This window comes from Cricetulus griseus, chromosome X (assembly GCF_003668045.3).
Source record: "Cricetulus griseus strain 17A/GY chromosome X, alternate assembly CriGri-PICRH-1.0, whole genome shotgun sequence".
NCBI classification, from domain to species: domain Eukaryota; kingdom Metazoa; phylum Chordata; class Mammalia; order Rodentia; family Cricetidae; genus Cricetulus; species Cricetulus griseus.
The window spans coordinates 15,330,460-15,347,758 of record NC_048604.1 but is presented as its reverse complement, the minus strand read 5'-3'; the positions used below and the strand labels follow the sequence as shown (position 1 = coordinate 15,347,758).

General features: G+C 43.1%; 1 protein-coding gene across 1 annotated transcript; it reads left to right on the top strand.

The window, feature by feature from the left end:
* The first annotated feature begins 1,659 nt into the window (after positions 1-1,659).
* Vgll1 (vestigial like family member 1) lies at positions 1,660-13,443 on the top strand. The gene is made up of 4 exons (XM_027433429.2): positions 1,660-1,873; positions 8,760-9,224; positions 10,886-10,936; positions 13,409-13,443. The coding sequence occupies exons 1-4, from the start codon at positions 1,660-1,662 to the stop codon at positions 13,441-13,443; spliced, it is 765 nt and encodes a 254-aa protein (XP_027289230.1).
* Positions 13,444-17,299: the final 3,856 nt, after the last annotated feature.

Here is a 17,299-nt window from a genome sequence, read left to right as displayed (position 1 = left end):
GGCATTCAGCCATTGTTTATTGAACACTAAATTGTGATCGGTCATCAAGATATTTGTCAGAAAGGCTCCATGATATGTAGGATCTTATAGACTACACAGAGAGGCAATCTACTAAACCCCACTCATTTTTGTTATAGTCAATAGACTGGATGGATGTAATAAATCTTCAACCAGAGTACACAGCAAGTCTGGCTGAGTTTAAAGGTAAAGAAGCTGTCCCAGGGAGGCTACTTCCCCTGGTAAAGGGGGCCAGGCCCTGGCCTTGGTGCAAACAGAGATGCTAACTTGAAGGAGGGGTGTGAAGGAAATGATAGGGTTGGGAATGCTGCTGTGAACAAAGCAGTCTGAGTACAAGGCAATACAGCAAACCGCTGCTGAGCAGTGGCGAACAGAACATATAGACTTTAGCTTTCCACTAATGTGCCTATAACATACTGTCATAAAAGTGGGTTTGGGCCAGGCATTGGTGGCGCACGCCTTTAATCCCAGCACTCGGGAGGCAGAGGCAGGTGGATCTCTGTGAGTTTGAGGCCAGCCTGGTCTCCAGAGTAAGTGCCAGGATAGGCTCCAAAGCTACACAGAGAAACCCTGTCTCGAAAAAAAAAAAAAGTGGGTTTGGGAGATCTCTTTTGGGTGCCTGAAGCCCTTCAAAATGGTGCTGCTGTGGTTGCTAGCTTCTAAGATGGACAGGGTTCTGTGCAGGACACTTTCAGGGAAAGTTTGGTGTGGTTTACTCTCCTACATGGAAGTGGTCAGGCTGGAAAGCAGTGCTGTGGACAGTATCTAGCCTACCCTGGATGGCTTGGTCCAGCTCTTGAGGGAATCTACCTGGCTTGGCTCTGGACTGACCTTGGCTCATGCATTTGGGAGGAACTAGAAGGCAAATCACTTTGTTATTTGGCCTCGGTGCTCTGTCACCTCTTCTCTCCCGGAGCTTTTCTAGTGTGGCGGCTTGATAATCCCCTTTTGTAAGAGAAGGCCACTATCAGTGCTTGGCTGACCTTTGGAATGCTGTTTCTTGAGCCCTCAGTATGGAATGCTGTTTCCTGAGCCCTCAGTATATTGTTGGGCTTGATGTTTTCCAAGAACCCTGTGAGGACCTGTGCTTGTAGGAGCAAACTGTTTATCCTTAAGAATGGGGGCAACTGATGACACCCTACGGAAGGCCTCACCATCCAGGGGGAGCAGAAAGGATATGTGATAGTTGGGGTGGGGTGGTAAGGAGGAGGGGAGGGAGAGGGAACTGGCATTGTCATGTAAAACAATCTTGTTTCTAATTCAAATAAAAAAGCTGCAAAAAAAGAATGGGGACAACATAGTCAAAGTATATTATGTATCCATATGAAAATGTCCTTCTGAAACTCTCAAGTATCAATTTAAAACGAAAGAAAAAGAATGCCATTCACTGAAACTTCAATTGAGCCACTTGGTGAAATAGGGCCAGTGACTTGTTTTGTTTTGTTTTGTTTTGAGATGGGGTTTTTCTGTGTAGCAGCTCTAGCTACCCTGGAGCTAGGTATGGAAGACCAGGCTGGCCTCAAACTCACAGAGATCCACTTGCCTCTGCCTCCCAAGTGCTGGGATTAAACGTGTGTGCTACCACCTCCCAGCTGACATTTTTATTTGGTTGACAGCTCTCGCCTGTGTCACTCACTCACAATGGACAAAATAAAGAAGATTGGTGTACAGATGCCCAAAAGCAGGCAAAAACCAGTAAAGACTGAATGGAACGCCCGGTGCGTCATTTTCAGTTACTTCCAAGGGGACATCAGCAGTGTGGTAGATGAGCACTTCTCCAGGGCTCTGAGCAACCTCAAGAGATCCCAGAGATGGAGTTCCTTGACCCATGGAGAAAATGTGATCCTCAGGAATGGTGAGTGTTGGTGGGAGAAGACCTTCACCAAAAGACCAGCTCTTGAGGTACTCCATATTCTCTGCTCTCTGTGTATCTGGTAAAGGCAAATCATACTGCCTACTGAGAAACCACACCACTTAGACATTCAGGGTGAAATGGACAGTGCTTAGTCAACTGATCTCACCTGTCTTTGTTTCCTTGATTGTGTTTGTGCTGAGTTTGCTACTCTGCACAGGGTAAGAGCTCTGCTGTTGTCCACTCTGACCACCTCATCAGCCCGTATTGTTATTACTTTTGACCTGAGGGCAAGAAGAGGATCCAAGATAAGATAAAGGACAGTCCAGCCTCCTGCCAGCCAATAGTGGATGATCTGGCAAGCAAGAGCAAAGCCAGAGAGAGGCCCACGAGGAGTCTTGCCACATCCCTCTCCCACCCCTCACAAGGTCAGGGGTGTCTGTTGCTCAAGAGAGCCATGTCACATGTGCTATTACAATACTTGTTTGAGGAAAGGCATGGCCATGGACCAGGGGGCATGGTAACCCTTTCATGGATCTTAGGCACTTTGGCCTTTGTGGGTTCCTTCCTCCATAAAGCTTATAATTTATAATTGCATTTTTATAAAAATGAACTTACCCAGACTGGATGCATTTTTTTTTCATATGTGGAGTACTGGTTTCATGATCTTTTTGGTTTTAAAATAAGATTTTCTGGATTTCTAAAAGTATTCCTGGACTCTAGACATTGTGACTCCTGTGCCTGATGGAGTTAGGCAATGTGGTCCCTTTCATCTTCTGGACATGTTCTTGCGGACAGAGGTCTAATGGGTTTTAGGAGCTCACTCTTTCTGTGGCCAAGCACATATGCTGGATTCCATATGCTGAAGTGTGGGTCACTAGTCGGGCGGTTTATACAAGTAGACACGTGAAGTCACTGTCTGTAAGCAAGGACATCTATTTTCAGATTCCACCATCCTGCCTTTATTCTTCCAGTGCAGACAAGGCATCAGTGTGTTTGTGATGTGCTGACCTTTGCAGAATTTATGTCTTTCCTAGAGGTTAATTTTCTAGGTAAGCGATGTGATTTTCTCCAAGGATCTTGTGGATTAGAATGATGTGTAAGAGCATATGGCAGTGATACTCAAGCTGGTAAGTGCTGTTTGCTGACTACTTACCATGATGCCTGACTCACAGAAGTCACTAAGTAGACACTGCTTGGGTGAATGGAACTGTGATCTGGAGCACAGCATCATGACACAGACTGGATATGTAACAGAAAAAAAAGGGATTTGTGCTGGGGAGATGGCTCAGTTGGTAGAGTACTTGTCTCGCATGCCTGCAGCCCTGGATTTGAGCTTCAGCACCTCAAAAACTGGGTGTAGTAGCACATCCTTATAACCTTAGCATGTGGAAGATGGAGGCAGAAAGACTAGCAGTTCAAAGTCATCTTCACCTATATGAGGAGTTCAAGGCCAGCCTATGAGTACGTGATACCTTGTTCTGATCCAAAGTCAAGGGCCCACTTCTGCTACTGTCTTCTTATTGACAGAGTCACAAGGCAGTGCAATGCAGTGACTCACATAGCTAGGGTCCAGGAAAATACGGGTATTATCTGGCTTCTCTCCTTGTCATAAAGCCACCTATAGTTTAATCATGCAGTACCAATTCTGAGGATGTTATTGAACCCCTAATCATCTCCTCCAAATGCCTACTGTATCACAATAGACTAACTACGTTTTGTACCTTTTAATACCTCACAAGAGATATTAAGATCCAATAAGATCCAATGGGAGTTTTAGAGAACACAAATGACATCGAGTCCACAGATAAGGTCACCACAGAGAAGGACTTCTTTGTGATGCATAACCTTAGAGCCAGTCAGCCTGATGCCGAGGAATTCTACTACTCCCTGTCAGTGTGATCTCATGGCTTGTCACTGCTTCTGCCTATACCTGCTTCCTTGATGCTAAACTGGACAATCATTAAACTACAAGAGGATGTTTTCAAGAAGTCAGTGAGACGGATACCAAGTGACAAGTAGCAAGCTCTGTGTTTGTGGGGGTGGTGCCATGCTGTTTTGAATGACTATTATGGATATGATGGCCTCCATTCAAAATATTAGGATCAGAGAGCATTAGGCCCTTCCCATGAGCTTTCATGTTATATGGGGCTTTGCTACGTGGCTGTTCTAGTGTTTTCTGGCACTTGTGACCTCACCCTGTATGAGTCCAGGGAGTTGCTGCCTACTAGGGGACCTTGGTCATAGCCTTGTTTCTTTAGCAAGCTACTTTCCATGGGCCAAAGAGAGATGAGGGCTTTCTTCTCCACTTAGTTTCATGGATATTGTATTTTCTTTACAACAGTCTCACAGACCCCTTACACATTGTCTCATTTGGTTTGGGACTAGGCAAGTATTTCATTAGCTAACTGAGCAACTGAAGAAAAGACTGTCCCCTCAAGGCCTCTCTTATCGTGGATAGGAGTCAGGTTCCCCTAAGCTTGGTTGCCTCAAGGAAGGGCCCCATGAAAGAAGTCCAGAGTTTCTCACTGGTGGTGTTCTATGACACACAGCCAGCCTCAAACCTGGTGGGGATTTATGAAGTGGCCTTTCATTACTGACTGCTGCTTAGCGTTCTCTTAACCCCTTCAAGCCAACCCCAGGCAGCCGAGGCATCACTCAGCCAAGCAAAGGAGAACAGGCCCCCATTCATGGGTACCCATAGAAGACTTGCCCACATTCTAAAGGCACTCTGTCAAGCCAAATATGCAAGGCCCAAACACAGAGACCTATATGGAAATGCCACCAAATTTCCTGGCTTCTTCCCCGAAGTCTGAGTTATTTATTTCTTTTAATTACATGTGTATAATATACAATGTGTGTACTTTGGGAAAGAAAATAGCTGGAGATATTTGAATTATCTCCTCTTTTAGAGGACACTGGGGACTTCAGAATCAGTATCTGGGGAAATTTTGATTTCTCGAGGCAGGGTATGGTCCCGGTGCTCATGGGGCTTGTCCTAACCCATGATTTTCTGTCCCCTTCCTCCTAGCCCCAGTACCAAGTGCATTCTCAGACCTGGTAACATGCTCAAGGGCTGCTAAGAGAAGGTGAGGGGTGCTGATCTGAGACTGCAGAGTCTCTGTGGTCATTCTGAAAAAACTTCCTATCTGCCAAGTGACAGCTCCATTCACCCAAGGGGGATGGGAATCACCACGCTGTCATGTGAAGGCCTTTTGCTGGAATCTGTCATATGGCTTATCTTTTTATATTTTTAGTTTTTTGAGACAGGGTTTCTCTGTGTAACTTTGGAGCCTATCCTGGCACTGGCTCTGGAGACCAGGCTGGCCTCAAACTCACAGAGATCCGCCTGCCTCTGCCTCCAGAGTGCTGGGATTAAAGGCGTGCGCCATCAACACCAGGCCATATGGCTTATCTTTTGTATCTTCACACCAACCTTATTGATTACTGTGCCCATATTTCTGCTGAGGAAATTGCATAGTCCAATTACCTGTCTGGGATCTTACCACAAAGGTAGAACTCCCTGTGCAGTTCTGTCAGCCACTCAACCTGAAGATTCAAGTCTACATTTGGCATCTAAACACAGTTAGGTAAAGGAACCTGGTTATCTAACAAAGAGAGACTAGGTGTCCTGGGGAAGTGACCAGGAAAAAGAGGATAAGACTGAGCATGCCTCATCAGTGTCCCAGAATAGGACTGTCTCTCTAAGCTGATCCTCTAATTGTGCTGTGATGTTTGCCATTAATTACTTCAAAGAGCATGTATATTTGTCCTTGGGGTGAATAAAATATGGAGAAACGTGTGTCACCAGCTACACGGACAAAGAGCCAGAAGTTGGACTTTCCTGCTGTAAGGGGTGTGTAAGTGTGTGTGTGTGTGTGTGTGTGTGTGTGTGTGTGTGTGTGTGTGTGTGTGTGTGTGTGTGTGTGTACACATATCTATCATCTCTAATCTCTCTCTATATATGCATATATATTACACACACACACACACACACACACACACACACACACACACACACACACACACACGTTATGGCAATCTTTCATTCCTCCAGCTTCAATACTGTGGGAAAGTGCCAAGGTCCCTGCTTGCATTAAAGTAGAAAGAATCAGTGAAGAGGTGTGTGTATTGTGTATGTATACATGCACACATTTGTGAGTGTATATACATATTTGCAAATTTATATGTATTTATATGTGTGTTTGGGTGTATTCATATGCTCTAATGTTTGTGGCTGAATATATGTGTGTACATTCATTGGAAAATGTCGCCAGAACCGCTATGTTCCAGGCATAGCTTCCCAAGAAGGCCCTTCCAATGCAGGGTCTCCACTAAATGGGCCACAAGCATCCAAGCCTGATCTCAAAAAGTGGGTCTGTCAGCCACTTGCAATTATTGGGGTGCTATGACTTCAGGGTTGAAACACCTGTGCACTCCCATATTCTTCCATCTAAACTGTACTGTGGCACACCCAGTGACTACATGGGATATTGGACAATGGCACATTGCCTAACTGCCCTTAACTGGAACAGAAAGAGTTAAGAGAAATAAGCAAAGCTCTCTGGGGCCCTGCTTTCCATATTCCAGACACCCAGTGATCACCTGAGGCATATGTATGAGATCTGTAAAGCCAGTCCAGACGGAAAGTGCCCAGTTGTCAGAGGCTAGGCTTTGTTTATAATTTGTGCTTAGGACATGCAGTACTCCCATTAAATATGAAGCATGGACACTGATTATATGAAATCAGTTTAATCATTCTGTTCCTGGGCACACAGTGCCCTGAGTTGCTAGTAGCTAGAAACATCAACTTTCAAAAGTAATATTTACCTCCAGCAATATATATCCCACTATGTTTCCCTGTCTTTTGTTTCACTGGAAGAGTCTGATGCAACCATTGCTCATTATGAGGGAAGTGAGATGCTGAGCAGACACCTGTGTCGTATGTGATCTGGCTTCTTTTAGGTTTATCATCCACCTCACAGGCAAAGCTACTGGGGGGGGGGGTAGGGACACTCTAGCAACACTGCACTGGCCTCTAAGATGGTTTTCATTTTATACAAAATCCATTCAAACTAAACGTTCAGGAGAGAGCAAAGAGGAGCCCATGGCGGGGAAAAGGATGCAGTGTCTCAGAAAGCCTCCCTGCTAGCTAATTCTCCTTTGTCATCACAGCCATGCTCCCCCTCCCTGCCCGCTTCTCCATTATCTTAGATAGATGAGAGGCTCCAGGCTGTAAGTACCATCTGGCAAAACTTCCCTCGCCCCTCTTGCCTAAGTGGATGCAGAAAATGGAAAAACATCCATTCATGTTCTGAGCTGTGGTAGACATTTGAGATCTCACAGTCGGCCGCTATCCTAGGTGCAATTACAGTAGGGACCCAAGGAGATCCCATCCCTATTAGTCAGTCCGCATGAACTTGACAAGTAGAAGTGGTGTCATCACCTTTTGATTCCAATCATTCTGCTGTTGGAGGATGAGGCCCAAGCAACTACTTTCATAGCCAGCAGTCACTGTTCTTGCTCACTTCCCTACCAGCCCATTATACTTAGCTACCATGGCTCAGTTTCTTACCATTTTCATGTCTAAGATTAGGTTTCCGTTCCTACACTTGTGGAAAAGATCAATACAGGAAAGCACTAATTTCCTTATACAGTTCTGTGGAGCCCTTCCATTTGCAATATTTAAAGTATTAACTATAAAATGGAGCTAAACAATAGCAGCAAGTGGCCACAAATCAAGTGCTTAATTACAGAAGATTCCTTAAGGAGCCAATGTTCATGTGGATGCAGATGCATGCACAAAGTTGTTCACTGAGATGCTAGTCACATAAGTGAAAAAATGGGAACAACTGAGCTGCCCACAAATGGATCCTTTGTTAGTCCATTAGCGCCTTACGATAGAACAGTATACAGCCATTTAAAAGCTAGTGTTTGGAGTAGCTATGTGCTGATCTCCTCTCAAATAACTTGATACCATGTAAAGACTTCTTTAGTAAAAAGAACTAAAATCCAAGTTATTCCTTAAGTAAAAGAGAATGATACTGATTTTTAAAACAAAGTTATGCCTTCTGAATCTCACCCTGACATGGGATGTCCTTCCATTTGATCTTGTTCTAAATCATATCGTACCTTTCTGCAGACGTTCTGGAGTCAGTCAAAATAACAAATATTTAATGTTTTTTTTTAACTTAGCTTTTTTCTGGACTTAAGCTTGTGCACAAATCCTTGGGAAGGAAGTGATGACATGAAAATTAGTAACTTGAAAAAAAAAGCTTCGCATTTGGCTGTATTCATTGCTGTGGGAGGATATTTGTTTTGTTTGTTTCTTGAGACAGTGTTTAGGCTCTAGCCCGAATGCTTCTAGACTCACTGTGTAGCCCAGGTTAGCATTGAACTCAAATTAATTCTCCTGCTTCAGTCTCCTGAGCATGAATTTATAAGCTTGTTCCACTATACTCAATGAGATTCATGATATTTTAATGAAGCAAAATCAGTCTAAAAATAATATAAACAAATCTAGAGGGGCAGTAGCTATTTATGAACACTGTGGTTAATGTGGGTTTTACAAAACATTTTCTGCTTACTTCAAGTCAAAAAATATACTATGGGGCTGGAGGGATTGCTCATTGGGTAAAACCACTTGCCAAGGAAGTCTGATGACTTCAGCTCCTTCCCTGGAACCTATCAGGGAAGGAAAGAACTGACTCCTAAAAGTTATTTTCTGACCTCTGCTATGGCTATTCTCCTGCACTTATACATATATCAGTCCCTCACAAACAAATAATAAAAATAAATTACATATAATATGTGAATCAGAAACAAGAAGTTACTTCTATTTTGGCCATTGGTAAAAAAATACTTAACATGACATTTGAATCTTTTCCAGATAGCAGCATGCCCCCGAATCAGTGGCGTCTCACTTCTTCTTCAACAAAACCACAGCCAGAAGCATCTCTTGTAAATGGTGCCAGCAGCAGCAACGTGGATGAAAGTGGTCCTGAAGCTATAGATCAGTGCCCACTGTCTATGCCCAAGACCCCTTCTGCGCATCCTCAAGAGATGTGGCAGTTGTCCCCCCTAGAGAGGCAAGACTTCTTAGAGCCGACCTGCTCTCGTGCCCTTCCTGACAGGCATCCGGCTCCAGAGGTCTACCCTGATGGGAGACGTGGCTCCCTCCTGGCATTACTCCAGCAGGATAGATACCTAAACCGTCCTCTGGAACCTGCCACCAGGGAGAACTGCAACCATGCCAAGATAGCTGGAAGCACGGGACTGCACATGAACTTGCCTCCCAACTCAGACCATTGTAAGGAAATGCTTACAGATACTTACAAGGTCATTGTTGTTGATAGTGAGTCGGCATGACATAAGGGACTAAGAGTAACTACTGCCATTCTGGACATAGATAAGGCTGCTAGGCAGAGACATTATTTTACTTAAAACTTCCATATATTTTCACTAGGCCACATTGAAGGAGACAGCTAGACAGGCAGATTTGGCCTGAGATAATCCCCCAGTCTGTTGACTTGACTTTGTCCTAGAAAAAATGATGGGCTTATGCCTAAAATCATAGAGTCTCATATTTACCTCCACTCCACTAAATAACCTATTTGCAAAACAGAGCTCTATGACGTATCTACCGGCTCAAACTCTGTTCTCCAAACAAGTTGACAACCTGCAATGATGCCAGACTCCTGGGCAAAAACAAGGACAATCTATACCAACCATCTGCTCCACACATTAAAATTCAAAGCAGCTGGAGAGGCAGCCCCATAGCTGACTGCAGATACAACAGTGTCTAGCTGTCTGTGACTCCCTCCTGCACACTGGGCTCACTTTCCTTTGGGTCTCTGCACCCTGATTACTTCTTCTCCCCCTGCACAAAAATCAGCTTCCAGGCTTGCCCTTATTTTCTTCATTCACTCACCCAATATATATCCAATCAGTGGCTGCTAGATTCAAAATACTCATCAGAGAACAAGCATCCCTTCATTGTTCCTGTGTTTTAAAGAAAAGATGGGGGAGAATTGAGAGCATTATACTTTCACCAAAATAGTGATGCTCTCTGCCATAAGATTTGCCTTTCTTGTGAAATGTGTAGTAGATATATCATACTCTTTCATGAAGGCAAAGCCGCATCCTCTAGCATTCTGTACCCTGGGTGAATTATTTTCTTTCACAACTTCCTAATCCATACATATCTGTGGTTTCACACCTGAAGGAAATCACTGGGTGTTCTTCTTGCTGTGATTAAGCACACAGTCCACAAAGGGCCGATTCAGCCTAGCCCACAAAGTCTGACACTATGACCCATGTTGAAAACAAATTTCCCATTAAAACAGGACCCCACTATTTCCATAGTTTAATTGGCTACATAGAGAGTGAAAAAAACATGCAAATGGCATGCTTAGGAAACTTCTGAAAATTTAAACTCTTAGCTTCTTTTTCAAAATATTCTACTGGATTCAGAACGAAAATGAGACCAACTGTGTTTATACATATATCTATGCATACACACAGCAGAACTCTGTTTCAACAGCTGCTTAGAGAGCAGATGGCTCAAATCAGCATTCCCCCAACATAACAGCTCTATATAGTTCCAATCCGATTACAAACCTTTAATGAACATCTACTATAAGCAAGACACATCAGGGCCAAAGGATGATGTTCCCAAGACTGCTACACACATTCACACAAATATTTATTTTCTGGGTCAACAGGAGAAACATTTCACATTCCCCTACCAATGTTGGTATTGCTTGTATTCACTGGTATCTGATAGCCCAGAAGTCACTAAATAAGTTAGAGATCCTACAGTAGCTCTTCCTGGGAGATGGGAAGAAGTTGCCAAAGGATATTTTATGGGCAGAATCTTCTGTTTCCAGCATTTGATAAGAGAACTCATGCTTTTGTGTCCATAGAGTGAGGGGCAGGCAATCTGGGATCTATGGAGTGGTACAGGCTCCCAGCACAAGGGTTCATTTCCATTCATGTTTTCTTCTTCTCTTCTAGATAAGAAAATGGATCGCCATGGGTCTGCCGGTCCCAGCATTGACAATGAAAGTAAGTAAAGGGGTCAGACTTCTACAGTGTAGCTCTGTGTCCTGAAAACATATGTGAAGAGTATGTACTATAGCAACCAGAGTCTCCAGCAGCTTCTGGGAGTGTTGTTTCCACTACTAGTGTTTTCATAGATAGCATTGCTTACATCTCAGTTTCAAAGAGTCCGAATATGCACCGTGTATTTTGTGAAATTTCTTGAACGTGCTCTCATTTGGTCAGAGAGGCAACTCTACTGAATTCTCTCATCTGAGGAGCCTGACTCAGTCAAGGTGACTCACTGAGATGAATGAATCCATGAGGATTAGCTGTTCCAGATGCTCAGCTTTCGGCCACCCCAGGACTGAATCAGCAGTCAGGGAAAATGTGTCTGAGGCCCAAGGGCAGGAACCTGGGCTATACACTAAATTTGAAATTAGAAGCTTCAAACTGAGGACAGCTTGGGTAGAAAGGAAAGAGAGCTTCGACGAAGCCTAACTGAGTTCAAGGTTCCAATTCCAGGTTTGATACTTACCAGTCTCGGGAACTGCCCACAGCTTGTGAACCTCCCTATGCCTTAGTTGCTTCATTTATAAGACTACCATAAAAATAGTGACCACCGCTGGGCTGTGGTGGTGCAGAGGCAAATGGATCTCGATGAGTTTGAGGCCAGCCTGGTCTACAGTGTGAGTTCCAGGACACAGGTTTCAAAGCTACACAGAGAAAGTCTGTCTCAAAAAAAAAAAAAAAACCAAATAAATAAATAAATGACTACCATATACAGGTTCTATGGGAACTTAATAAAATGATGTATGTGAATGCTTAGACTAATACTTAGCTATAGTGTGGGTTTGAAAGAAAATAGCCCCCAAAGGGAGTGGTACTATTAGAGAGTGTGGCTTCATTAGAATAGGTGTGATCTTTTTGGAGGAAGTGTGTCTGTGTGGGAATGAACTTTGAGGTCTCCTATGCTCAAGCTTTTCCCAATGAGACAGTGTATTTCCTGTTGCCTTCTGATCAAGATGTAGCCAGAACCACACGTGCTTGCATGTCACCATGCTCCCTGCCATAGTGATAATGGACTGAGCTTCTGAAACTGTAAGCCACCCTAATTAACTATTTCCTTTATAAAAGTTGTCATGGTCATGGTATCTCTGCACAGCAATAGAAACCCTAACTAAGACATACAGCTAGTCATTGAAGCAGTAGAAAGTGTCTCAGGAATACAGCTCAGTGGTAGATTGCTGGCCCAGAGTGCTTTCTTAGCAGATAGAGGCCCTGGGTTTATCTCTAACATAAAACAAAACCAAAAGCAAAGAGCATAGAACTTTGTAGAAGGCATTTTATAACCCAAAGTTGCTCAAAGAACAAAAATAAGAACCACCAGCATAGTCCCTGAGCTCGCTTAGATGAGCTTAGTTATGTAGTGACCTTGGCAGCAGGAAGACATACTCCAGGCTGCAATCAGTAGCCAGTCTTTGCCTGCCTTAGGGACTCCTATACCAGTAAAGCAATTTCCTCAACCACATCCCAGAAAATAGTTTCAGAAGCAAAGTTAGCAAGTGTGTTAAGTAGAGCTAAGGGGAAATACATTGGTCAAAGGATGCAATTTGCAACAAGATTTGAGGATTGAGCAAAGGTCAAAATTAAGTTATTTAAAATTAAATAAAATATATAAATAATTGGTGGAATTGTTTCCCTTATCTGAGTTTTCTTTTGCAAATGATAACATAGCATAGTTCATGAAGTACATAATTTAGATTTAAGGATGAGAAAGGAATCCTGATGCAGTTAAAATCAAGGTCATGGACAATCTAGCTCTAAGTAAGCATGGTGGGGTTTTGTTTCTTGTTTGTTTTCTGAGGTTCCACACACTGTATTGAACCAAAGAAACGAAATGTGAAGAAAGTATGATAAGAAATACAACTGATGTTATCTGCCAGTGATATTGTCTTATACTAGAAACCTAGGAAGTACTCATTATTAATATATCCATTCAACATGAGGAAGGTAGACTTCAGACAGACCAAGGAAGTGGCCCAAGAACACATAGCAAAGCACTGGCAGCCCTAGACTCACACCTGGGCTCATTTGATACTTTTTGATTTTTTGAGGCGGCTTTCTCTGTGTAATAGCAGTGGCTGTCCTGGAACTCAAGCTATAGACTAGGCTGGCCTCAAACTCACAGAGATTCACCTACCTGTGCCTTCTGAGTGCTGGGATTAAAGGCACCAACCACCATGCCCGGCTTCTAAAACTAGCTTCTTCACTATTACACTTACCCTGTTTTCCAGGAAGCCAGTCTCCAGAGAGAAGAGATCTCTACTACTATTAGGCTCGGTTGGAAGAACAGAATTCCTTTTTTTGCAACATGGTCATACTTTTCTACGGTGGATCCAGGAGTCCTAGAGGCATCACTGTCGCTTTCTGTCCCTGCTGCTAAGAATCAGGCACAACTCGCTGCTCTCTTTTAAATTTTGCTCTGCTTTTCCTTAGCAACTGTGCCCGATGGCAGGGGTTTTCAAACATAAGCAAATTCTCAGCTTATAAAATGTAGGAAATAGTTGTTGTGGGATGAGATGCACAGAGATCCACCTGCTGTTCATTGTACTGCCTCACTGTGTCTAATGCCTTTTTCCTTAGAAGCCATGGGCTCTCGGGTTCACAAGCAGTGTTCTTTAAACCAAACCCAAGCCCATGGGATTCTACGAGGCTGTTTGGCTTTTCTTACTATGTCAAGGGACCACATTATTCCAAGAACATTCCAGCTTAAATCAGACTGCAGTCAACCTCACCCCAGCCTCAGAGAAAAGCCAAATAAAAATGGTATAAGTCTCCCCTTTCCAATAGAGAACTGGTTGAGGCTGCTGACTTTGTCCATCTCCAATGTCTAGACTCTAGAGAGAAGCTAGAAAACCTCCATCTGGATCTGTTCAATGAAATATTTTGCTTAGAAAATTTAGTTCTAGCTAACTGATTCCAAGGGGCATTGTTGAGAATTCTGTGATGGAAATTGAACCAAGTCCCTTGCTCCAGCATGAGCCTGCTGCTGGAGCAGAACTTAATCTAGAAAGATTCAGGGCATTTCTTGGTTGCACTTCCATGAGTTTCTGTCATGCCTTGCTCTGAAGATGAGGACCATGGCACCTGTCACCCAATAGGTGCAAAACTAGCCGTGGGGGGCCTTGTGGCCTCTTCAAGGAGCTTAACTAGTTTCCACAAACCATGGATATATCCATCTTGGAGCTCAGAGTTAGCAATATCTGGGTGACAGTGACTTTCTTTTAAGCACTGACCTGTTGGGGTCATCTATGCAGATACCTACAGTAGTTTTTGTTAAATTTGGAGGGACAAGGTGAGGTTTGCCTCATCTCCCCAGGCTGGCAGATAGCATCATATTTGTGTGACCCGGGTACTTGCCGCATGAAAACCCAGAAGTCCCTGCCATCAGTGTTCCCCGTCCATGGCATACTTGCTCTTATACAACATTCCAGAGGGTGAAGAATATTAAAACTATACTGTTTTTAGATGCTACTGGTTGTATTCTAACGATTTTCTTTTTGTCTTGGGTTGATTTTTGCCACCGACTGTCTCATTTAAACTTCCTAAAAATCCTGAGATTGGCATTTTCACTCAGCTACAAATCCCTGAAACTTACCTTTGGATAGATATACAAGCAGCTGCCAGTTTTCCTACTTCAATTAAGGGGGGGCTAAAGAATTCTTGCTTCCAGGAGACCCCATACTCCTCTGATACACATAGGCAACTCCTTGTCCAGATCAACTGCTGTTTAATCTTTGATTTAGACTTCTAGATCTATCCTGTTTTTTGGTGCCCACCTGACTTCCAAAGAGCCTTTTGTCATTCACTTTGCCATTTTACTTTTGCAATTTAAAAATGTCCCACCCTACCTCTCACAAAATATATACCGTTATTTACACACCTAGAAGGGGTAGCTGGGCCCCTTCTATTGTTTGTGGTCTCGTATGTGTACTCATTGATAATCTGGTGGCATGCTAGTTGAGTGGGAGAGGGGGATAGGAAGTGGCAGTTTCCCATCAGATTGATGAGTCTTGATGCTGTGAGAAGTCCTATAGCGCTGGAACTTAGAAACCTCGTTCCCATTTCTCTACAGTTGGGAACATTTGCTAGCAACCTGGTGGGCTCTGACTCATGAGCTACCTTGGCCCTCACTCTGTAACGCACACCCATTTCTGACCTTTCCAAGCTCAAAGAACTGAAAGTGCTTCAAGAGGGCTGGCAATTCTCACACATTTCAACGAGGCCTATCGCTACAAAAGCAAAAACAAAACAAAAAGGAACAAAGACTACCATCTTTCTTTTATTCTTCTCTCATGCATTGCAACTTGACTGGTTCCCCCTCCTTCCACTCTTACCAGTCCTCTCCAAACCCTCCCTCTCCCCCAGATCCACACCTCTTCCATTTCCCTTCAAAGAAGAAAAAAAACAGGCCTCCCAGGGATAGCACTTGAACACGGCATAACAAATTACAATAAGACTAGGCACAAGCCCACATATCAAGGCTGGAAGAAGCAACCCAGTAGGATGCAAAGGGTCCCAAGATCAGACAAGTCAGAGACACTCCCTACTGGCAATAGCTGAGCAAGTGTCCTTGTGGTATGATGAAGCATCCTTCAGGTATATGCACAAGAGTGTTATAGCTGGGTCTTGAGGTAGATTGATTCTCAATTTTCTTAGAAACCGCCATATTGATTTTCATAATGGCTGTACAGTTTTGCATTCCCATCAACAATGGAGGAGTGTTCCCCTTGCTCCATATCCTTGCCAACATGAGCTGTCACTTGTGCTTTTTTTTTTTTAATTTTAGCCGTCTGACATGTGTAAGATGGAATCTCAGTGTAACTTTGATTTGCATTGTCCTGATGGCTAAGGACATTTAACATTTCTTTGTTTCTCAGCCATTTGAAATTCCTCTGTTGAGAATTCTTTGTTTAGATCTGTACCCCATTTTTAATTGGATTATTTGGCTTGTTGATGTCTACTTTCTTGAGTTCTTTATATGTTTTGGATACTAGCCTTCTGTCAGATGTGGGCTTGGTGAAAATCTTTTCCCATTCTGTAGGCTTCTGTTTTATCCTCTTGACAGCATCCTTTGCCTTACAGAAGCTTTTCAGTTTCATGAGGTCTCATTTATTAAGTGTTGATCTCAGTGTCTGTGCTATTGATGTTCTGTTCAGGAAGTTGTCTCCTGGACCAGTGCATTGGAGGCTATTCCCCCACGGTCTCTTCTATCATGTTCAGTGTATCTAGGTTTATGGTGAAGTCTTTTATCTACTAGGACTTGACTTTTGTGTAGGGTGATAGTTATGGGTCTATTTGCATTCTTCTACATGCTGACATCCAATTAGACCAGCACCATTTGTTGAAGATGTTTTCTTTTTTTCCATTGTACATTATGTGTGAGTTTACATTTGGATCTTCAGTTTGATTGCATTGATCAACCTGAACAAAGACTATCTTAAAACTTCCAAATAGAAAGCCACATGGACCCCCTACCCCATTCAAGATGAAATGTTGGTAAACAATCTTAATGAAATTCAGTGGTTCAAATACACACAAAGGACATGGGAAGAATGGTGTCAGCAGAGGAAGGGGAGATGGAAGAGGCCAATGGGGGCAAAAATAAAATTCTTTATATACATGTATGCAATCTGTCAAGAAAATAAATAAAATGTTCCAAGTGAGGAGCTTAGGAGATAACTCAGCAATTAAGAACACTAATTGATCTTTCAAAGATGCCAGGTTTGATTCTCAGCACCAGTTCTAAGGATGGGATCTGATACCTTCTGGACTCCATGGGTACTGTATGCACATGGTGCAGACATACATGCAAGCAAAACATCCATTTACATAAAATAAAAATAAATAAATCTAAAAGGAAAAGTCCCAAGAGGGAATTTCATTTGCAGATGCAACTGACGTTTACTTTTGTTTAAACATTTTTTCCATTCTAAAATGCAATATCATGAGTAACACTGAAAATGCAATCAGTCCTGAAACAAGTGCTAATGACAATAAACAGTTTGTCTCCCAATGATAAATGATGGTCTTTTCCTAACAAAAGGTCCCCAGGTTAACATGATTGAAATTAACTGCATAGTCTGATATCTGTCTCTGCCTGGCCCCTCCCAGTGCTAGGGTGAGCTTGTGCTGGCATGTCTGGCCTTTGCATGGGCTCTGGGGATCTGAACTCTCAGGTCTTCATGCTTGGACGACACACTTTCTATCCAATCCCACTTTAATGGTAATATGTTGAAATAACATGTCACTGTGGTTTTTCAAAAAATAGACCAGTGGTGATTCTAGAACTGAACACAGAAATGGCATTTTCATGAGCATTATTTC

Bases quoted from the DNA above. Each gene is read 5' to 3' on its own strand.
- Vgll1 (XM_027433429.2), top strand. From the start codon at position 1,660: ATGGACAAAATAAAGAAGATTGGTGTACAGATGCCCAAAAGCAGGCAA. The intron at 1,874-8,759 runs GTGAGTGTTGGT...AATCTTTTCCAG, and splicing joins AAATGTGATCCTCAGGAATG to ATAGCAGCATGCCCCCGAAT. The intron at 9,225-10,885 runs GTGAGTCGGCAT...CTTCTCTTCTAG, and splicing joins CAAGGTCATTGTTGTTGATA to ATAAGAAAATGGATCGCCAT.